Source organism: Patiria miniata, unplaced genomic scaffold (assembly GCF_015706575.1).
Source record: "Patiria miniata isolate m_02_andy unplaced genomic scaffold, ASM1570657v1 HiC_scaffold_23, whole genome shotgun sequence".
Taxonomy (NCBI): Eukaryota; Metazoa; Echinodermata; class Asteroidea; order Valvatida; family Asterinidae; genus Patiria; species Patiria miniata.
The window spans coordinates 4,516,160-4,540,872 of NW_024037062.1; the positions used below are offsets into that span (position 1 = coordinate 4,516,160).

Consider the following 24,713-nt stretch of genomic DNA (forward strand, 5'->3'; position numbering starts at 1 on the left):
TTTGTGCATTGGTGCCGTGTGTAGAGAGACACAACGTGTGTATGTATTCAGGGGGCGCACCCCAGACTGCCATTTGCCGGGGAGGGGGGCTAGAATTGTAATGAAGGGTCCAGGACCTGCGAGCGCGGAGCGCAAAGCCCTTACGGCGTGGGGTCCGATGCTCTGTGGTGCAATCTGAGGCGATTCCTTGCCACTTTCCACATTTAGAAAAAGTTTTATACATCGAAAATTCCATTTCAATTTGTTGTTCTTATAAAGTTTGTTATGCACTCAAAGTTGAGAACCATGTTCCATCTCCGTATATGTTCACAAATTTTATTTTGAAAAGGGATTTAGGCTACTGGTAGTCTGAGCCACAACCTTTCGCTGCTGAGTCAGTGTGGCAGTGCCAAGACGTCTCATCATGTCCTCATCGCCTTGGCTTACTCGGCCACTGGTCGGGATTGTGGTAACGACTACTTCGGATAGTCTGCTAGAGGGGACATGAGGGGTCTCTTCTCTACTCTTGTGGTCTGGTTCATCAATAGGGACTGGGGTGGGTGGTTACAGGGAAATCTTTGGCTGACTTCGTTTGATGCAGGGCAGACTCCAGGCTCTGGATGTACAGATTTTGTCTTTGCTGTTCTCTAACGACTCGCGCGAGATGATAGCTTTCAGCATGTCCATTTTCTGAAACTGTTGCAAAATAACTTGTTGCATTTGAGCTTGATGCTGCAGCAGCTCCAGAATCTGTAACTGTGGCTCCACTACTGGCGCTGGGCTAACTCGGTCAGAGCTGGTGGGCAGTGGGTCAAACCCACACAGCTGAAGGGGAGTCAGGACGTCAGCTGCCATTGTGCACTCCTTGGATCCACTGAAACAGCACTGTGTCGGTTTAGACTAAGCTAATTTAAGACCACCAAGAAACCAAAATGCCTTGTCCCTATTGAAACAATCCTGGCTAAGTTCTAAAAAAAAACCATATTCCCTACCCGGATTCTCCACCAAAAATAGTAAAAAAAATGTAACCTGGAAAAACGACACACATGGGAACTCGCAAAAACTAAAGACTCAATGGGTATTTACTAACAAACTAAACTAACCTCAGGATCTTTGAAGGGAACTGTCACGAGGAATTGAATTAATGGAGGGAAAGATTGCCATATACGAAGTTCACTCAACACCCTGTGTACAAACCCTATGAGATTGGACTGAAAAATTCTAAGTGTTTTCTAAGAAAATGCTTGTATTTTCTCACTGCTCAAATTGACTTTGATGACATGAAATTGCTATCTGGGGGCTTGTTAGTCAATACAGAGGAAAATTAGTGAACTTCGCATATGGTAATCTTGCCTAATAGAAACAAGGGACAAATTCCAGATTTCAAACCAAAAAGGACCAAAGAATTTATTTTACTATAACTTCAACAGAAAACCAAAATGACCAAATAATAACTTAAAACCAAGTTAAAACCTAAAATCAAGAAAACCGAGACTTAAAACCTGAAACCAAGACTTAAACGTAAAAACCAACACAGTGTGTGTAGTGGCTCTTTAGAAAATACACTTTGGCAGAAATCAATGATTCCACAAGCAGACAAATCCAAGCAAGAAAACACTCTCCAGTTAGGAGGAAATATATGACTTTATGATGTTAAGTTGTCTCTCTGCTGGTCTGCGGGTAAACTGAATGATGCTAGAACATGTGGCAGCTTATATAGGGGAGTATGTGGGCTTAAGTAAACAAACAGGGGGTCACACTACCAACAAAGAGGGGAGGTGGTTCTAAACTTCAACTAAAATAATTTTTTCCTAAGGGGGCTACTCCTATTTAAAACACTATGAAAATTCATAAGTAAAACTTGGCACTGCCACACATCAGCATACAAATTCTATGCGTATATAGTCTTCGTGAGATGATGAACTCAGACACTAATGGAGATTCGTTTGGAGGAAAATTTTCAAGAACAGGGGCGCGAGTACACATCAGTTGGTGAAGGGCAAATCCTAATATATGGTTTAAATCCTTTCAGTATTGTCAAATGAACGCATGGTCAAAATCACTCATGTCATGTGGGTAATTTCTATCTGGGATGTATATTAGATTTCGTAGTCCAATCTTACCGATAAAATATTATTTTCAACGAAAATGTATACCTCAAATATAGATGACAACTTTATTTAACATGCATGTTGCTCAATATCAGTCAAATGTGTGAAACGAAAATCAAATCATAAAAGAAATGTATATGCTTTTCAGTATCTTTTATTTGAAGGACATTTCCAAAGTCATCACATCAAATGAACCAGACACTTTGATTCGCACATAGTCATAGACCTAAAATCATTTCGGAAGATTTGGATGTCAATTTAAACTAAAAAGTTGGCGGCCATCTTGGAAAAAAATAAAAATAAAAAAATAAAAAGCCCCTCATCTGCCTCTTTTTGAAGAAACCCGAGACAATCAACCGTTTTTTTTTTCACTTGGCCTAACACCGCTTCCGCAATGGGGTAGTTGGTCGGTTGGCGCATAGCCAAATATACCGCATTCGCCGTATTTTTCGCATAGCACTTTTTCATTTGCCTTTAGCTAGCAGGTAATATGAATGAAAACTGATACCTCGTTCTTATACGGCAAAAGTCAACAGGTTCCAGAGAAGGACATTGGGGACGAGTATTCACGTGTCGGTACAATGCTGGCACCGCGCTTCGCTCGTACCCCCGCCCTGCAAACAGGACGCTGGGATCGCGCTGAATGAATTCACGCTCTGATTGGATATATTTTGCGTGACCTGTGACCTGCAAGTCATCACGGCCACGACCCTGCAAGGTTTCAAACCGCCGTAGACTGATTATTACTCTTTTATTCCAATTCATAAAAGCTTTATTTCGTTGAAAAGCGTAATAATGTAGAAAAATCTGTAAAACGTATCTGTTTTGTAAATTTTCAATTCTCGTCGCTTGCTCAGGCTCCATTACAAATTCACGACGGGTCAGATTGCATATAATGCGACACTCAAAATTTGTCCACATGGTCCGCAATGAATCAGAAATCACATCCGGTATGTATGTGCGCATTTCTATGGGAAAGTTTTCAAACAGCATTTATGGCTAACTGCGGTCTTAAACAGCTGCAGCCAGATGCTTTATACAAAGGTCAGAGGCCACTTCCTTCACAAGATTCTGTGAAGCTCATCAGCGTTTCCCAGCGCCCTGTTTGCAGGGCGGTGGGTACGAGTGAAGCATCGCGCTCGGTCACATAACTGACATGAGTTTAAATATTTCTTTACAGTGGGTGCATATTTGGGAGTGTGACAAACTGGCATGAAACGTATCAGAAAAAAAAATATTTTAACATAATCTGAAGCGGCCATTGTTTGATTTCGTTTAGTCACCGAGCCCGGAGTGTGAAAACGGTTTGACCTTCATACGCATTGTACGCAGCAGTTGTCCGCGTGCAGTCTCATCTCATGGACGTATAACGCACTAAACAATACGCGAAATGAGACGCCACTTCAGTTTGTTTTACCTTGGTTTTATCTGCGTATCCTGCGGTCATCATAACCCGCCCCACATAGAGCTATATTTATAGCTCTACCTGCCCGCGCATAAAGTCTTAGGCGGTGCATGAAAATTGCCACGCCTTTTGAACGATTGTTCTTCCTCGAACTCAAAACGTGTGGCCCATTGGATCACCGTCTGTTTTTCACTGATAGTATACACTTTAAAATATTTGCGGGGGGGGGGGGGGGGGGGGGGAGGGGCGTGGCGCTCCCTGCGCCCCCTCGCTGGATCTGCCATGGTATTATGTACGGTGCCACGTTTCACCACTATGCAAGTTTCCATGCAACGATCGACCAATAAGAAAATGACATTTAAGGTCAGCTAAAAATTCTGCACCATTTCAGTAATCACACTGCTCCCAGTTATGACATTCGCATCCCTAGCTAGGGAATAAGTCTGGTGAAGACGTTTCTCCAAAACACACCAAATTAAATCACCACATGAACAGAACTCCAACGAAAATGGAAGCAGAAAGACTTAATACTCAAAGTAGTGCTGAAATTGATGAACCAGGTTCGGTTGGGTTTTGGTTGCGGTTCGAATTTTTTCTTTTGAACATCGGTTCAGTTCGAGTTGCGAAGTACATGTACAATGTACATTGAAAAGCACATACATGTACATTTGCCGGATCGTGCTGTAAGTCAGCTTTTATAAGTCGCCATTTTTATAAGTCCGCTTGTTACTCTCGGTCCCCTACATTAAAGCACAATGAAACCCTTTGTGTAAATCGGCATTTAGAAAATCACGCAGTGGCATCGACTTCCTGCACTACGGTTGTGGTAACAAAATACATGAACATGTTGCCACCACAGCGCACGCAATCAAAAAGCGAGTTTTCCAATTCATGCAATATCGCACGGTGAGCTGTACCAGTAACCCCTCTAGCCTGCGCTCTGTCTATTTGGGGGTCGTCTGATTGAACGATCACGATGCAGTGATTTTACTTACACGCGCGACTTCGCTCGTACCCCCCGCCCTGCAAACAGGGCGCTAAGAAAGGGCTGATGAATTCATGCTCTGATTGGATAGAATTTGCTTGACCTGTGACCTATGTCATCACTGCCAAGACCCTGCAAGGTTTAATATGGCCGTTAAGACTGAGCCATTCATCACTCTTTTATTCCAATTCATAAATGCCCAGGTTTTTTTTTAGGCGTAATAATGTAGGAAAATGCGTAAAACTTATCTATTTTGTAAATTTTCAACTCCCGTCATTTGCTCAGGCTCAGTTTCGAATTCATGAAGGGTCAGTGATTGCATTATGCGACACTCAAAATTTGTCCACATGGTCCGCAATGAAAAAGAAATCACATCCGGTATGGAATGTGTGCATTTTTATTTTACGGAGGCCAAGTGTCCAGAGAAAAAAAACGTGTCTACATTTCAGCATTGATTTGCTGACGACCCTCCACACTGCAAAAAATCCTGGATCCGCCCCTGAAGTCTTTTCTGTTGAGAGCCACTATTGAAGAGAAAAAGAGGTAGCAAAAATGGCAAATGTGCTGCAATGCAGGGCATTACATTACAGGCCTTTGGGGGTTTCACCAAAGTTAATATTTGTGCCTCCCAGTGTTGTCCATGACAAAATAAAGCATAAGCAGTAGTGTCGATCATAACATGTGACATTTTATTTGTTTTTAGAGACTGGTTAAATACGACCATGCAACAGTAAAATCCCAGTAACTCAAACCTCAGGGAAATGGATAAAACATTTCATTCGGAGTTCGAGTAAAGCAAGGTTCTTGATTTTTCTACAATCAAGTCTGATTTACACGCACACATACATGTACTAGTACAGTACATGTACTTCCACCGTAACTCGCTTTGCCTGGCTAGACTCGAAATGGACATGTTATTTGGCAAATTTTCCTTCTTTTTATTCATTCTAATAGTGTATTTTTTAGTCACAAAGCATCATTTTACTAAGATGTTACCGGTACATGTATATTGTTCTTACCTAAACGTGTCTGCTTTATTGATAAACATAACAACAAAAGTGAATAACCACTCAAATTGTGCAACTTCGTGTGGCAAATCTTTCCTTCGTATCGTTTGACTAGCACACGATGTACCGCGCTCGCTCAGGATTTTCCTATGAGTGGTCACATGACCTTTCCTATTTAATCGCTTGAGGGCCCACCAATGTGGGTTTCCATTGTGGGATCGGTAGCGATCAAGCTTAATGCACGGCGTACTCAAAGATTTCTGATGTGGTCCCATGACCACTGCAAAGAGCCAGCGATTGGACTGCCAGTGTGCGGGCTACAACTGGGCTGATGGTGTAGTCAGGCTAACTCGAAATCCAGGATCATTGCGGTTATTGGCTGGTTATTGTGACTAGTCTAATCACAATGGCAGCGCACATACAGTATCCCAACATGAAAAGATGTTGTTTCAGCGGCGGTTTCAAGTGGATTGGCCGAACAAAACTTGAATAATAATAATAACTTAAAATTTATATTGCGCGGTCTACATAAAAATGATCGAATGCGCATTCGATCATTTTTACATAAAATACCACGGAAATTACATTAAAAAACAAGAAATAAAATCAGTTACAACTTATGTTAAAAGAGGGGTAAACTACTGGAAAATATGTCAAGACAATAACAAATGTACAATACACCGATACATGAACATCAAAATTTGATAAAAAACAGTTTAAAAAGATAGGTAAATGGAGGAGTACCGATGCAGGCATTTCGAGCATTCAGGTATTCATGTACATAATACACCATTCCCTTGACGGGACTGCAGTATGACTGAGAGATAAGCAGAGATTTGAGTTAGCAGACTTTGAGTTATAGGGATGTTACTGTATGCCTACACTGTAGGTCACTAAATACAAAACCTAGCTCCTGGTGGACCAATGTTGTTTCAACACAGGTAGAAGAGACAGTAGTGTGAAAAGGTTTCTGGTTTATTTTGACCAAAGTTCTTGTTTTCTCAGTTTATACATGTAAAGGTAGTTACAGTAACATAGTCACAGGAACAGGATGAAAGACGATACTGAGTGCACTCTTGTGAAAATTTGCCTAAAGCAACAGCTTAACAATTAGTCTGGCCAGACTTGGGATGACCAAATAATCAAGAAATAAAAAAAAATATATAAGATTATGGATTATCTTGAAAAGCGGGGAGAAAATGTTTTTCAGAGAGTCTCAAAAGCCATAAACAACAACTCAAAAAAGCGAGTTGAAAAGGAGGCAGGAGTGCTACATGCTTCAATATAAGTTACATGCATGAAATGTCATAACATAAATCTTCACGTATCACTTCAGTACTTCAGGCATGTGTCATGCTGGTGGCCATGCTGAAAACTATCACAAGCTACACTGAGTACAATATTAACATGCCAAACATTTGTTTTGTTTTCTTATACAGTACAAACAGTACCGGTACATTCACAGCATTCTCACAAGCGTATACAATGTACCTTATGGCCACTCAATGTCCGAGTCATCATCTGAAAGATGTTCAGGTAATATTGAAAAGACAAAACAAGACACTGCACATAAGAAAAGATGGGAAAGCTCAGAAAACAGATGAGTTTGAAAGTTTGTTACATGTCTGAAACTCTGCCTTTTCCAAAAATGTCTGCGATTGGCACAGTGGTTTGTAGTATTTGAGACACAATAAATGGGCACTTATCACTGTGAAAATCCACTCGGTAAAAATATACGTTTCTCGGTTAAAAAATAATCCATTGAGTTCTAACCTCTTTTTAGTTTAGCCTAAAAAGCAACCCCCCCCCCCCCTTAACCGTGTTTTAACCAAATCCTCAACTTTCATAGAATAAGGTTATGTTTTAGAATAGGGTTATGTTTTAGCACAAAAAAGCAAAACTTTTTGATAATTGAACAAAACGCCCCTAAATATCATCGTTACCCATAAAATGTAAAAGTCTATTTGAAGATGCTTTTTCTTTTCATATGTGGTTTGGAGACTTGTGTAACATCTACTTTTTGTAGCTTCAAGTTTTGTGGAATATGCCGCATTAGCTATGATTTTGGACAAGAAAGCAAAATTCAACATTATATATCCTTTGATAATTGGACAAAGTGCCCTTAAATATCACTTTTGCCTATAACATTTAATTTTTTATTGTTATTGTCGATACACCTCAGTGACCTTCAGCTTCCTTTTTCTATATTATAATACACGCACACTTAGACATCCAATACTCTGGGTTAACACCACAAAGCTTCATTTTTTAACGTGATGAGTCGTCTTTCCAAAGCGCTGCATCATTAACCTGCGATAAAACTAGATTTGGCACACTGACACGAGTTTTTGATGTTGCTGTTGCCGTTGGCATTAGGGCTGGACTCATGGCCCTATCATGATACGACATAACACAAAATTTTTATTTTTATTTTTTTTCAAATGTCTCTATACCACAAAACAACCAATTTCCCCACCCTATTAATCATTTCGCTTTATAGAAAAAAAAACGTTGCTTTTGCCATTCGCATGAGGCCTGGACTCATGGCCCTATCATGATACGACATGACACAAGTAGAACCAGACTAATGTGCACGCGGGCTTCAACCTTGTTCCCAATCGACGCTTGTGTTACATTACAGAGTACAATATAATAACAATTATTTATTATGTTTGTGAACAAGGTTTTCTTGCAAGTTGTTCCTAAATATTCTCAAATCTGCAGTCTAGAATTAAAGTTCATCTTTGTTATATCAAGTCGCCCCAAGAGCCAGGTTAATTGTCCATACAACACGAATATCCAACGAAATTTTTTTTCCCAAGAAGTGCGTAGGCCAAGGAAAAATGTACCCCTACCCCCTCTGATTATACATGCCATTTCAAAATAGGTTTAAGTCGGGAATTTTTTTATTGATTTCTTCGTGTGCTGAGTAAATCATGGAGGTACATAGTCTCATTTTTTCCACAAGAGCTATAAAAACTGTTCCCCTGCCCCAAATAGGAAAAAAAAATGTAATTGAAAAAATTTAAAAATGTCGAGAAAACTAAATAAAAAAGGAGAATTTAAGTTATGCACACCACTAATGGCATAACGTTTAATCATGAAGCAAAAACAGCTACACTGTCCAGTCTGAGCTGCGTGGCGCATGTAATATAGCCAATTATTGTACCGCTGGACAAGCCCCAATGCAGCCGAGGCAGAAAATTCGGAAATCATGCAATGCTGTATTGATCAATACAATTACGAGTAGTAAGCTGAAATGAAACTGAAATGAAAACACTAAAACAAACAATAAATACACAGAAAAAAACGAGAGATCACTTCTTTTAAAAATTAACTCATAGAAATCTTCTTTCCATCAAGAATGTTTCGGTAACACTTTTACGGTGTCTAAAGTCAACTATTGTACCTCATGTAGGTCGTGTATCCAAGTGCTGTAGACTGTCCCCGATCCTCCTTCATCATTAGTCTGGTTCCCAGACCTGACAATTATTCCCGATCACGTCTAAATTGTAGGTGAGGCAGCCTCCGTGGCTAAACATAAACATGACGACATTGATGGCCCTTTTTCAAAGCTCGGCTTCGTTTCTGATTTCGTTTATCACTTATAGCTTTTAATGTTCTGATCAAATATTTAAATAGATCACTTGCTTCGTAATATCATACAGTTGACAATACAGTTTGATATTTCTGAAAGATAACATTGACTAATGTGACAAATAGCACTGTTAGCAGGCGGAGCTGAATGAAGACCGAGTTTCGGAAAATCTCGTTAACGGTCGTCAAATTCAAGTATACTTGATGCACAAAATTGTCGTTGAATTTAAAGTTTTCTAAATGAAACTAATACTGTAAATATTAATTATCAACTCATTTGAAAAGTTTTTAATAAGCAATTAACAGTTAATTAAACCTATATTATACTCGGAAATAAATGAAGTTGGCAACACATTTTCGGAAAAAGGAGGAATTCCTCCCGTTTTAGTCACGTGATGTAAATCGTAATACAATGTATTACCAGAGGCTACCGGACCTAAGATTCATCAGGAATAGTCAGAATCTTTTGGTATGGGGACCAGACTACCTTCATCATATGTTTTGGCTAATAATTTTATAGCGACGGGAACCAGTCAACCAACTTGCTGCATGTGTTTTTTCACCACCGTGAAGGAAAACTTTTTGATCACATCGGGAAACGAAACACACAGGAAATGAACCACGTGGCAAAGTCAATGTACATTTCTTCAAAACTGTCTCGAACAGTGAATATTTGATATTTCAGCGGCAAATTTCTCTCTCATCTGTATGAAGTATGCATGTATTCAATTACTCAAAATTAATGTACAAAAAACAAACTACAATCATCGTGACCATGAAGCATGCTCTAATGGCTCATTATGCATGTCCATGTTCCTAAGACTAATGCTGGTAAATGTACTTTCCAATGAAAACAAGTTAAGAACCTCATAGAGACAGGCTGTGTCACTGTCTAAATTTAAAAGTTTCTTGTTAGTTGAATTTTTAATAATGTTGTCTTTCTTATCTCTCTTTTACTGAACTATTGTTAAAACTTAATTTTTAATCAAATGTTAATTTGTATGATTTGTTTCGTTTTATATCATTCATTTCTTTTAAAAGATTTTAATAATTCTTTTAACTGTTTAAACAGTGTTGAAGTCAAGTACTTTTTTGGTCTCCTAGTATGAATACTTGTACTTCCGAGTATGAGTACTTCCGAGTACGAGTACTTCCGAGTACGAGTACTTCCGAGTACGAGTACTTCCGAGTACGAGTACGAGTACTTTTATTCCGAGTATGAGTACGAGTACGAGTACTTACATTTCCGAATACAGGTATGAGTACTAATACATTGTGCTTGAAGCCGAAAATTATGTGCACAGTTAATCACTTGTGATACAAACTAGAGATCGGCTTTGTACATGTTGTAAGCATTTTTTAATTATTTGAAATTATTTTTTTTTAAATCTGCAACAGCAGACTCAAATCAATGTGTTTTCCAAGGAAATACTACACAGCCGAGATACAAACATGAAAGTTTAGGCCAAACTGCACAACAGTGGATACAGACGACATATTTCGTGATTTTCCTCACGAACAAGTTACAACTTGGGCGCAAAAGTGCCACAATTCTTCACAGGCCGACAATATTTGACAAACGAACGTGGACGGTACAACGTGGCAGATTCGTGGTAACGTATCGTCAGTAACACCACAAAGTAGCACTCATGTACATACAGTACCAGTAAAAACTAGCAATCGGACAAAACGGCATCTGAAGTTGAACGCCTTCTAGAACAATACTTTCCTTCAAAAGTGCAGAGTATTTTCAGTTGGGTTTCTCATTGTGGACACTTGATGTAATGAATTTATTAAATTTGCTTGTTTTGACCCGTGTGTTTATTCAATCAACAAGAAATAAGAGAAAAAAGGTGAGTGCTAGTTTGTGAAACCCAAAATCTGCGAAACTATTTTTTTTTTTCATGAAGTAGTACACTTCAATGTATTACACCACTACTTGAGTGCTGCTTCGTGAAAACGGAGGTCAGTGCACGCGCGCTCAAACAAGGAGAGTGCTACTTCCTGAAAACTTTTATGTTCACATTTGGGCACATTGTGCGCCATGCATTACAATGGTAAATGGAAATTGAGTACTACTTTGTGAAAACAAAAATTGTCACTTTTGCTCAAAAGTTACCATGGATAATTATCGCAATCACAGGAGCGTGAGTGACCACTGATAAAAATAGCTAAAAAGGGTGTAAAAAAAGCTGAACTTTGGAAATCTCCTATACTTTTGTACTCAACAAGTGCGGGAAAAAAGCTGAAATCCAAAACAAAAACAGCTGAAATCAGCTTTAAAGCTGAGATTTCACACCCCTGTAAAGTAAAGCTCTTGAAGCTTTGAAACTTCATACACTGGTAGGCCTTGATGAATAATGTTTCAAAATGTAAAAACTGAAAACCGAAAGAAATGTGGTTTAACACGTGGAGTGCTACTTCGTGGTGTAGGTGACGGTATGTGTACTACGCCATGTAGTCTGCTTCCCTGACGTGACAATCCTGGCCTAGGCCTGTGTTTATGTCTGTGGGCCTGATGCCAGAACCAGACTAGGGGCCGTTTTCCAAACCTAAGCTTCGGCTCCGCCTCTTTCTCTATTCATGCAGGTTGGCAATGGGGCTGGACCCGGATAGGGAGCTCAAACCGGGGTTCGGAAAACGGCGTTGCTACAATCACCCAAGTTAATTTCACGTACATTGTGCCCACATACGGCAAATGGGTCATTGTGCGTAATTGGCCCAGGCCCAGGCCCAGTCAGACTGATATACAAACCCACTCATGGCTAGCTGTTATTTGTGTTTGTCCGGACGTGCACAGAATAAAGTCAGGAAACTTTGATTTCTCCGCACGCCAATCAACCATTTCAAACTGAAAGTATTGATAAAATAAGGCCGTGGTACAAATGTAAGTCGAGTACCTTGATGATGGAGTACAATTTTGACATATCGAGTACGAGTACTTTGCTGCCCGAGTACGAGTACCGTCATTTCGAGTAAGAGAACTACAACACTGTGTTTTAGTTTGTTTTTCATCTAAAATGTACCGTATTATCTCATAGCATAATTGTTAAAGCTCGTTTTTATCTTTCAGTAATTTGATTTGTACATGTATACATGTTAATGTCTAAAAATCTTTTGTTTTTCTCTTAAGTTATTGTTTGGTCAAGTTACCTGTTGTTTTTGTTTCTCGTTTGCTTATTGTAATCTTCCAACTATTTCCAATAGTTAAGAATTTTGGCCGATTCATGTATTTTAATTTCCATTGTGTATTTTGTTTTTAACTATTCATATTGAATCATTTTAATTATTTGTTTTTACAATCTCTTCACTTTATCGTGTTGGTTCTTTTTTTATATTTTAGTAGGCCTAATTGTTTGTTTACATGTTGATGTCTAACAATGTGCTTTTCTTTGCTTTCTTTTAAGTTATATTTTGGTCAAGTTACCTTTTGGTTTTTGATTCTCACTGGTTTAATTGTAATCTCAATTTTGTTTACATTTTAAAGTATTTTTAAAAGTTAAGTAACTTGCCTTGTTAATCAAATTGATTCATATATTTTTATTTCTATTGTTTAACTATTTATATTTAATATTTAATCATTTAAATTTATTAACTGTTTTACTTGAAAAGGTACCTTTTTAACTTCACTTAGTAACTAACTTTATGTTTTCAGGGCCCTTAGAAATAGCAGTTCAAATAACTTATAAGGCTGCACTGCTGAAATAAAACTCATAATAAATCGGGATTCAAGGAAACCATCCCATTTTAACCGTGTGTTTTTTGTCCCAAAATATAACTGAGAATCAGCACGGTTACATGTAAATTGAGTGATCTAAGGGAACATTCCCTGTTTAAAGGGACACTTGGTCCTCGAACAGCCCAACTGGGCTACAAAATGCGCTTTGAACGAGATTATGTTAATCGAAAAGAACATTTAAAACTAGGATATAAACATCCACACAACTATCCTTTAAAAACTGGGCGTTTTTGTGTTATTCACGTATTATGCGTGTGAGAAAGAATTTCGGGGTCCACTTTTGCGACCCCATAAATTCGAGCTGTTTGGATGCATGTTTGAAATAGGCTAAGTAAACAATCCAAAACATGAAATTTTCGGGGATTTCAGGACCTATAGTGCCCCTTTTAACCAAGAAACGGATATTTTAACCGAGTGGATTATCACAGTGTATTAATACTATATCATCCCTCTTCCCTATCATGGCAACTGACCATTGTTTCGATCCTACAAATCTTTTTCAAAGACAAAATGACAGAGGGGCAGAAATAAAAAAAGATGGGGACACACAATCATCATGGGTGGAAGGGAAACCACAAAAGACAGATTCAACAGGGGGGGAGTTAAAAGGGAAGAACAACAAAGGAGGAGATAACCCCAAAGAGGGTTAGCCAGGAGGATTATCTGTAACAAATGACAATGGAGAATGTTGCATCTGTGTGTTTGGATGGTCCAAAGATGATTCATCCAGTTTCTCCCTGCTGAGGTAAACCAAGTCCTTGTGACGGTCAAATGATTCTTTGCCCTAAAAACCATACCAGAAATGAAATGGTTAGGCAGGTTGAAGACGTGACCAACAGGGTTGTCCAGTCTCTTAGTGTTAACAGTTGATCGATGATCATAGAACACTTCCGAGTGTGTTCTTGGTCTACCCGACATACTAGACTCCACAAACCCTGCAATTATGAGATATGTAACATTAGAGGTGTTGCGAGTGATGTTACCATTAGTTCTGGGAGAAGTGCCAGGAAAAAGGCCAGAGTAGGAGTCAGACTCCTGTATGTGGACCTGGCAAACAACACATCTCTGGAACTGCACTGAAAAGTACCTTGCTGGGTGGGAGGGTTCAGGGCCCTGGAGCAAGCACGAATACCTTCTGCGTGTGGAACGTTAGTGTACAAAGATGAGATCTCAAAAGTCCCAATAAAGGCATTGCTGGGAATCTGGTCCTTGATTTCTTCTAGCTTGCGTGGGAAGTCTTAGGTGTCATACATGATGGCGCGTCATATATGATAGTCAGGTGGCTTAGACCCAATTTTTGACAAGATCGTGACCGCCTGGTCCAAAGTACCAAACTTGGCAGATAGCTTCTTGTAGCCCTAGAGAAGATATTTAGAAGGGGCGACACCTAAAATTCTTTTGGGAAGGGTGCCTAAGTTGCATAAATCGTAAATACCCGTGTAATATATTTGTTCCCATATTTGGGTGAATTTTTTTAATTTTTTGAAAAGTATAGTTTGGTGATTCTACTTACACTCCTTACTAACTAGTAACTTTGTGAATTTGAAGCTGATCAATACCGACCTTTGACGAGAATACCGGTACTTGATATCTGAGGAAAAGGTTATGCGCGCCACTTTAGGGTATAATGGTGGCCATTTATTATGTTCTCATTATTATCAGCTCTCTGATATGCTTTAGAAAATGTCATTGAAGTAAGGATATGTAAGTAGAATCCCCAAAATATACTTTTCAAAAAATAAAAAAATAAGAGTACACCAAAATATTGGAAGAAATATATTACACGACAGGTGTAATATATTTAATAAATTAGGCACCCTTCCAAAAAGAATTTCAGGTGTCACCCCTTCTAAATACATGTATCTCCTCTAGGGCTATAAGAATCCATATGCCAGGTTTGGTGCTTCGGACCAGTCGATCACGATTCCGACCATGTGCCACCCGACTATGATGGGATCTGTGGGACAAGGGGTTTTAGAAAACTGTCAATAAACAAGGAAATGCATTTTGTGGGTGAACCGTTACCTGAGACGATGGGCCTACTGGAGCTACCAGTCTGTGAATATTGGAGAGAAGATAAAATCGGCAGTCGTACAGTCAGTATGAAAAAAACCAACTTATGGGCTATCTTGGATACAGAGTTGTAATGACTCGAGTCCGACTCGAGTTCAAATTTTTGGTGACTCGACTCGACTCGAGTCCCTATGGGTAAATGACTCGACTCGACTCGAGTCACTGCAAACAAAAGACTCGACTCGACTCGAGCGAATGCTAGTAAGACTCGAGTCCCAAAAATAAAAGCAAACTTTTGCGAAAAGTATTTGCAATGACTTACGGTGCGAATTTTATGTTCATTTACAAACATACAACGTGTCACAGACTCTCACCTCATGGTTCTGGAACGCACATTTGAATACTATTCAGGAACCGGATTTTAAAAACATTTTCCAATTCGTTGTTTCATCATTGGCTGTTGGCGATTTCTTATAAAGCCTCTTGGATTCAAACGCCAGCTAAATGTATATGCCCTCCTTTTATACATTTTGGTAAATAGTGTTAAAATATTCGTGACTCGAATTGACTCGAGCTAAATATTTGACTCGACTCTACTCGACTCGACTCGACCTTCTTGACCTAATGACTCGACTCGACTCGAGTCACTTCTTTAAAATGACTCGACTCGACTCGATTCTCTTCTTTAAATTGACTCGACTCGACTCAAGTCACAAAAATCAGTGACTCGTTACAACTCTGCTTGGATAGCTGGTCACGTGATCGCATATCATCAAGCACCTGTTGCATCTCTTGTGAGAATGTAGGTGTGGGGTCAGAATCAAGGCAGTGCGGTAGGCCTTGTAGTGGTACTGCAGATGATCCATGATGAACACAGCTGAACCTTTATCTGCCAGCTTCATGATAATGTCAGTTCAAGAGCGCAAGGCACCGAGTGCCAATTGCTTGTCACTGGGGAGATTAACATGAGTTCTGGGGAGAAAGTGATCAGGGTTGGTTCCGATAACTTGTGATCTGACGACTTAAACAAATATTTTGTACATGTAAGTCTCAAGGACTGGTACACGATTCTTGGGGGACCCATGTACTTTTTACACGGAAGAGTTTTTGGTCACATGGGTCAGAATCAAGGAAATCTCACAGAGACTAATCCTGATGGCAGTTTGTCAACAGTACAGGCAATTAAAACTGATCGTGTGCGGAATGAACACAGCTTCACGTAGTTCCTGAACAAACCAACAGATAGTCTGTAGGCAATAATTTCAGGTATTCCAAATCATTTTTCAAAATTTATGGAAAAGGTCTAATCTTAATTTTAAAACTCACCATTTGTTCGGACTGATTGTGACCGTGCCTTCACAGACTCAAGGAATGTTTCAAAATCATCCTCATCATCCCCAGCTCTGAAAGTGAACAAACACAAAGGATAATTAAACAAAATACCACTTAGAAAAAATGATAAAACCTAAGATATAAATATATACAACTGCATCTGCATGGGCTTCAATACATGGCATTTTGTATTATATAACTGACATACAGATCCTTGTCATGTGATTGGTGGAACTCACATCATGTGACATTCGTTATTGCTCCCATTCACGCCAGGGCTCAAAAAGTCCCATTCGCCCATGGGGCGTATTGTTCCAAAAAGCCAGCGCTACAGAGTTGGGTTCAAACATTTTTGTGAAGGGGTGGTTTGGTAGAGAGAAATACATTTTCACCGATTTTGTATTGAAATAAAAGTTCAAATATATATCAAATGACAAGGCTATATATCAGTTATATAAAACAAATATTGAGTGGCTTTAAATTGTGAAATGGGAGGAATATTATCGCTCGGTAAAATATGGACTTTCCGGTTCACTCGGCTTCGCCTTGTGAAATGGAAAAGTCCAGATTTTACCAAGTGATAATATTCCTCCCATTTCACTCTGAGCCACTCAATATTTGTATACTGATAGACTGCTGAATAGTATGCATACACTGCATTGCAGGAGAGCACATGCTACCTCAGCACAGTACATGTACAGTCATGTGGTCAAGCAATCTCAACAATATGCAAAAGCAACTCCGTTTCACTTCCACATTTATCTGCTTCAATTGCTTTATTAATGGTCAACTTTTTACAAAAATATTATATACTGGTAGTTAGTAATGTAGATATGTGAAATATTTGGTGCAATTGTGCCTTCAATGATAGAGACATGAAATTTGGTAAGTTGTCAGAATATATACCTTTTTAGGATTTTAGGCTATAGGCCGTCTCAGATTCAACCTGTGACAAAAATGAACACCATTTTCCAAAATGGTAACCATCAGCCGAGTCAAAACCCTGTTTCTTTGCCTGAATCTATCAAGCATCCAGATGACCAACTACAATGCAACCAATATGGCTGCTTTTTATAATTTTCAACTTTTTGGGCATAATTTTCTTTGTTTTGGAGTACTTGCATGAAAAATGCAAGAATCTATATTACAATTTATTCACTAGACATGTGACTAAATTGTGTTATAGATGCTTGTATTTCTATGCTGTACTAAAAGTAGGTAAGGATGAGCACAAATTCCCCATCCCTCTCTCCAATGTCTTGTGAACTAACACTCTACGTCATTTAAGACATTAAATATTGAGAAATTCAGGGCAAAGCAAAGGTTTATAGCATGTTCATACACACAATCGCCAAAGAGCAAGAACTAATAACCAGATTAAGATTTTCTTTGCATTGGATCTTTTCTAATAGCTATTGATTCTTGTATTTATGTGCAAAGACTTGGCAAGGGACCCCCACTTATTTTATACAATGCTGGCTCAAATATAAGACAAGATACAATGTGGTTCAGTACAACTGTAATGGGTACATTAGAGCATGATCACTGGTGCATAGAATGTTGAAAAATCTGCATACAGAGTACACCTCATTCTCACAAACACCAACCAGATTGTCAATATAGATGGAAAGTAGGAGGCCTAGTATCAACTTTTTTAGATACATTGATTAATGCTGAATCTGCACCCTGACTAGAGAAAAACCATAATATATCAATCAGACAGGTAAATGTAGCTTTGCAGCCAGTGAAGCAACTTCCTAGATACACCTTTGGAATTCATCTTATTCTTTGCACAAACATGTACTCTGTTTTGTAAAACTTTGTCAAGTGCTCCTGTGATGAAAAGAGCTATGACACAGGGTCATGCGCAGGGACATGGCTGAGATAGAATATAATGAAGGTCTGAAATCATAATATAATGAAGGTGCTTGAAATCAAGTTGCTATGATGCAGATAGTTCTATGGTGTTTATGCACTTGAGCTTCCATACATGTCCATAATGATGGTACTGAGCAGACATCTGGGTCAATCCTTGGAAGAAGTCAGTCTTGTGTACAAAATTGATGCAGCCTTCCATTGAATGGGGAAAACACCACATGAGAAACACAGCTAGAAAAGCTGACACAAGGGCTTTTGTAAATTTAGAGTTGCATTCTTCGATAAGCCTGATTGGTATGGGACAGGACCTGGAGCTCTGTCTAGTTTAAAGCCAGAGTCCATCATTTGCAGCTATCCAAAAAGTAACTGGCGTAATTATTGTTGAAAAACATACTTGGTTGAAAGACAGTACGGGGACTAAACTCCCTATGAAATATTTCTTTCTGGCAAGCTGTCATTTTGAAGAAATCAACAAAAGAAGGCCTTTCCTACAATGGTTCTTAAGAAGCACCGTAGGAAATTCAAATTAGGAGTTTGTTTTGTTATTCGGAGAAGCACGCGCAAGCATTGGCACGATGCACACGCAGTTGCTATAATTCGTCGAATCAGTGCGCGACATCGCGTAGCTGCAATCGGCTCAGTGATAACGTGAGAACGTGTCTCGGACGCAAAACATGATTCAGCAAGTTTTGATTTGAAATCGAGATCCAAGAATGTTGTTTTTCTCGATGTATACAGCTTAGTTATTCAGCACCCTTCTTTAGATCTTGAACACTTTTGTTCCTTCAAACGAACAAAATGCACAAATTACAAATGATGGACTATACCTTTAACTCTCCTATGCAAACATACATTCTGTGCCAAGTTGTCCTTTCAGTCAAAATCAATCAAGTGACTGTTTTCAACAGTTAAGAGCTCTCCCAGCCTACATAAAGCAGGATTGACTGGCTGTGACTGTTTATGTAACTTGATACAGCTATGCCTTGACTGTGGGTGATTGATAAGCCAGCTGTGCCTACCACTTGCCTGTTTTTTGTCTGTTTACTGAATTTGACTAGTCATAGTGCTTGCTTGAAATATGATCTTACTGTTGGTGACTAGTCAGTGTAAAAGGCATGGCAGGGGAAGAGGATTGATTTCTTTTTTACTGTTTGTGACTGTTCAGATAGCAGGAAGGTCAAGCTGCTTTAAAATCTTCTTGATGGCTTTAAGCTTGAAGGTAACATTCTCCAGAGAGCTGGTGGAAGATACCATGCTGGCCATGATGTACTCAATGGCTACATGTTCATGACTTACATGTAAGTGTCCCGCTATTTCAAGTAAGTACTGTCAACCGAAACTACCATAATAAAAGGAAATATGACAATTCAATCATTCAACAGTTGATAACTCTGGTACAGCACATAGAAATACATGGCGCCACAATATAAACGCATTTCTGAACACATCCAATTGAACAAGGTTGTAGAAAAAAGGCACTAGCAGTTGCTCCTGACATCATGTTTACAGGCGCTATTTGGAGATTCACAGGAACAATTTGTCTACCAATAAGTAGCTTCTGTGATTTAAGCACCATTGTAAACAATATGAGTTTCAGATGTTTGGGAATACCATCTTTAGGCATGATGGTTAGCAGTACCCTCTAGGAAGTAGACAGCAATGCTACCTACTGATTTACATACTCAGTCTCTGAGGTCACACATGAAATATCCTGGTATGGCAACACAATCGGCTTGAATCTGGAAAACGTGAGTCAAGGGAGGTCTCAACAGTCATCAGTAATTAAAATGACTGTTTGGCAATAGATCTTCTACAATAGAACAACCAAAAAGATTTGTCTACATCTCCAGGCTTGCTTTTTATAGATTCATGTATATGTTATTTTGAAAAAAAAGAAAATTTTGTGAACATGCTGTTAAGTAGATGAAAAAAAGACATGCCACTGTGAGGTAATTAGCATGGATTGTTTCATACATGTGTGCCAGATGTGCAAGGCAAATGCATGCAGTCCACTCAACTCACTTTTGCTTTTTCTCAGTTTTTCTCAGACTGTATGATTCATTTGGGATCTTTTCCCATAACCTAAAGAATGCAAAATTTGATGACAGGTTAATTTTCAAACTTGTGCGCATGCATGACTTTATCACAATGTTAAACTATTTTTCACAATAGAGAGGAAAAGGAGACACCATCAAGCAAATTGGGAAAAGCATCTCGATAATAGTTGTTTTCATAAATTCAAACATTTCAAGTGAATCATCATTCCACAAAGCAAAATGTTGTCATCTATCGCTTATTTGGTGTTTTTTTAATAACAGAAAAAAAAGAGAAACTTGGCAGAAATGGCAACATAAAATGTCGCACAACCAATACTCACACATTCCATTCATTTTCATTGTCACCCAACCATGATGATTTGGAGACGCCATTAGCTACAGGTTTACTCCTCCGCTGATCAAGGGCCCTTGTTTGGTTAGCTGCTCTTGCAGCTTCTTGTTTAGCTGCCATGTAGGCCTCTTCTTCAAGCCGGATGTTTTCCTCTTGTTTCTTCAGCTGTAATGCATATATGTACACATATTTAAAGCAATATACAGACATCATCACCATTAGGGCATTTGCCTCTGAATTAGGGCTGGTTGGTCGGCAAAAAATAAAAATCTGAATGAAAAAAATATGAAGGTGCACACGGGAAAAAAAAACGAAAGTAAGGCAAAAAAAAAAAGTCTCCGGTTTCTGGTATGGAGCTTGCCCCAAAAGTGGGGCGGCGACACTTTTTTTTTTTTTGTCCCCTACTTTTTTTCTTCTTCAAATGTTGGCTGATGTTGCAGATGAGGCTTCGATCCCCATAAAACTCTCAAAAATATCCTTCAGGGTGGAGCTTGAGGGGACCTCAGTAAGGCCATAAGGCCATAAGGCTTGAGAATTCTGCACCCACTTACGATCTCGACCGACACGAACATTCTTCGGGAAATTTGTCAAGACAAAAATCAGAGAAAACGGTAACGTCAGACCATACAGCGACATTGACATCATGAATGTGCTGCCAGGCTGGTCATTAGTCTGCTCCCTTACATTTTGCGCTAATTAAAAAGCGTAAAGGTTCCAGATACACGACCATCGCTTCCTCAGTTTGGCTTCCAGATGCACAATTACAAAATTACAACACCGTCTGCAAATGGTGCCCGACTAAATTTTAATGCAAAATATATGGGAACCCAGAGACGCCACAAAAGCTTATACTCGATCAAAACCCCATCTAAAAACACGTTAAAATTGTGCAGCAGCAGGATTCCAGTCAAACCAGTGAGTTTGGCGGCTTTGAGACATCATCTTACATTGAACAAAATTGCCCACGCGCATGGCTATGGCGATGCATGCGCCTAAACTATAGACCCCTGATATGATAGCGAGAGGCAACACCCTCGCACCTTATGGGATTGCACTGGTTGCTATACGTTGTGCTTCCAGTAAAATCAGGTGTTATTTTCCATAGCTTTTCAAATAACACAGAGCCTGATTGCCTTATACACAGTATGCATATATATATTTTTTCATTAATTAATTATTTTGTTAGTTGGGCTTCCAGACAGGCTTGTGGTAACAGGGTTGGCTGATTTAAATCACTTTGAATTAAATCACTAATTTAAATTGCGATTTAAATCAAATGATTTTTTTTTAATAAAAATCACTGATTTAAATCACTGTTTTTGTAGTAAAAATCTTTTTTTTGGCAAAATCAATTGATTGAGGGTCATTTTAATCATTTAAATCAACTGATTAAACTTAATTACAAAGTGTAAGATGTTGTTAACACATTCACACACCCCTACTTCATCACCATCGACTCAATTTAGGTTTTGCATAATTACACAAAATTGTTGTTTTGATAAAGTCAAATCTGAGTTTAAAGTTTTTCTTCAAGGTTTTTAATTAGAGAGCACACTCATGTTTGCTTTAACCATTCCTTGATCTGTTTACAACAATATTGTGAATCAACTGTGCTGGTGTAGGCTGACATGAACCATCAAAAAGGTGTATTAAAAGTCCCAATTGATAGTCTTATTCCTAACGTTTCTCCCTACAAATTTAGATTGAGATTTATATAAAAAAGGTGCAAGGCCTGATTTCTGTTCTCCACCTTGGACCATCAATCAAACACTGTAAGTTACACAAGGATCAGTGCCTCCGGTTTTGAAATTAGAACCTTTTTTATGAAATCAACATGCCCATGGAGAACTGTCGTATTTTTTTTGTATACCATGTACCGGGTGCCATAAATCAAGTTTTTATTCATATCCACACACAACGTATCTCAGCTGTATCAATCAAGCAATGCACCTTTAAGGTGTCTTCAGTATTAATGTACCATTGAACCAATGATGAAGACTACATGTAGAAGAAATCAAGTAATTTTTTTTAATCACTGATTCAATACAATTTTTTTCAAAAGCATTTATCAATTTATTGAGTTTTGTGGATGATGGGTATTATAGGAACATGTAAACTCTTTTGTGATGGGTGTGAGGGTGCATCCTGGGGAGATTTAGACTCATGTTTAGACCGTATATCAATATTTTGAAAGTTAAAAAAAATATTAAAAATCTGATTTCAATCAACAAAATCTGATTTCAATCAAATAAATCTGATTTTTTTTTTTAAAAATTTAAAAATCTAAAAAATCGCCAACCCTGTGTGGTAATAATAAACAATTGTTAAGGGTCAGTCAGAAATGAGAACCAAAGAAAAGGGATTCCCTTAGGCCAAGAACAAACATTCTGTGTTGCCCTCAAAAAATTCAGGAGGGTCAGTTGATCAGGATTTCCTCTTTTTTTTTAATAATTAATTATGAACAATACAAAGACAGGTTGGTCATATGTAACATAGTTGTTAATGTTAATTTGTTGGACGTTATCAAGTATTTAACAAAAGTTTGCTATTTTGTGAGAGTGTTGTGGGCAAAACTGTCCATTAAAATCCCATGCTTAAGAATGAAAATAGAGCCTGAAAGTTCACCTCTGGTAAACTTTAAATAAACATACAAAGATTCTTAACTTCGCAATTTTGTTTTGGTACATTGATTTCTTAAGAAAATCACCCCCAAAACTGATAAATTATGAAATAATTTTTTTGGTGGTCATTTGGTGAAAACTTAAAGTTAAACTTAACAGACTTATAAGCATTTACGAAAAAATCTAATGTGACCGCTGCTAAGGATTGCAGTCAAGCCAGCCCGATTAACTCCAGAACCCATCGGCTGAAGGTAGGCGTCGTTATACATTCTCATTCTCATGCAAGTACGTGATGTAAAAACAAACGCAAACGAACAAAGACACCTAAGAACTAAAATGCCGGATGTGAAAGGTCGTACATGAAATTCATTTTTGCCTATCTAAAGTGATGTTTCATCAATTTTTTTTTAAGAATGCCAAGATAAAATTCCAATATAAATGTTTAGAAGACATTCTGCCAAAAATTATAGCAAGAAAAAGGGCAACGCAGTGTAAAATGCTTATAGGTGGGCAGCGTGAGGGTTCCGGAAGCTGCGCCGTGAGGCCTTTTACGTTCTGCTTAATAATAACAGGTTCTTCTATAGCGCTTTTAACTAAGATCTAAGCGCTTTATTATTACCCCTGATCATTGGGTCTAAAAACTCTGGCTGCTTTGTTTAGTATCTCTGAAACTTATTTTTCAATGTGACATATCATTTGTGGGGAATTTTCAAAATAAAAACTAGGCAACATGGGAAAACATTTTTATGACGCTTGCAAAAGTTAAGGTTAAGGTATAAAGCTCACTGTACACAGTTTGTATTTTGCTGTATTGACACACCGATGTGGTAGTATTATCGTGGGGACATTTATGAATAATCTGAACAGCGACTTTTGAGATTTGAATGTTGGGGTTGGGTTTCTTTATCAGGTACCTGGGTACCCGTGGTTTTTTTTTTTTTTCAATCGGGTACCCGGTTCCCGTACTACCTGTAAATGCACACCCCTACCGGGAAACAGTTTGGCAATGACACCTACATGTATATTACGTAGCACTAAAAATTGCGTTTCCAAACATCCGAACTGAACAATTCAGTTTGGTTTGGTTTGGTTTGGTTCGGAAGTGCTATGTTTGGTGAAGTTTGGTTTGGTTGGGCGGTTTGGCTGCAGCACTAGATAGGACCCTTTTTATGATGTTTATGCAATGGGCCTACCATGGCCCAGGCACTGGCTGCAGTGCCTTGGGCCTACCATGGCCCAGGCACTGGCTGCAGTGCCATGTTGCTTCATACCTCTACATGCTGCAGGATGTAAAGTGAATGTAACCAATTAATTAATTAGTGGACAATTATTTAGGGACAAAAATGTCGCCCGTCCCCCCTCCTGAATATGAACTATCAGTGTGAAAAACTTAACTCTGTACATGTAGGTGACCACACAGTGAAACAGTGTTGTATTACTCGTACTCGGTACTCGTACTCGAGTACTACTCGAGTACTCTTTCTAAGAGTACTCGTACTCGTACTCGAATGTCAAAGTACGCGTACGAAATGACGGTACTCGTACTCGGGCAGCAAAGTACTCGTACTCGACATGTCGAAATTGTACTCGATCATCAAAGTACTCGTACTGAAATAGCAGTACTCGAAAAAAAATAACAGCGTTGCTGTTCAAAACCC

At 38.7% G+C, this 24,713-nt stretch overlaps 1 protein-coding gene across 1 annotated transcript in view; it reads right to left on the minus strand.

Annotated features, from left to right (window-relative positions):
- LOC119731405 overlaps positions 1-24,713 on the minus strand; it is a 49,279-nt gene that overhangs the window by 16,673 nt on the left and 7,893 nt on the right. The window contains exons 4-6 of the mRNA XM_038204576.1: positions 20,424-20,599; positions 20,069-20,128; positions 16,163-16,239 (exon numbers count right to left, since the gene is read on the minus strand). Coding sequence (XP_038060504.1) covers positions 16,163-16,239; positions 20,069-20,128; positions 20,424-20,599 — 313 coding nt within the window. The remainder of the gene's footprint in view (positions 1-16,162; positions 16,240-20,068; positions 20,129-20,423; positions 20,600-24,713) is intronic.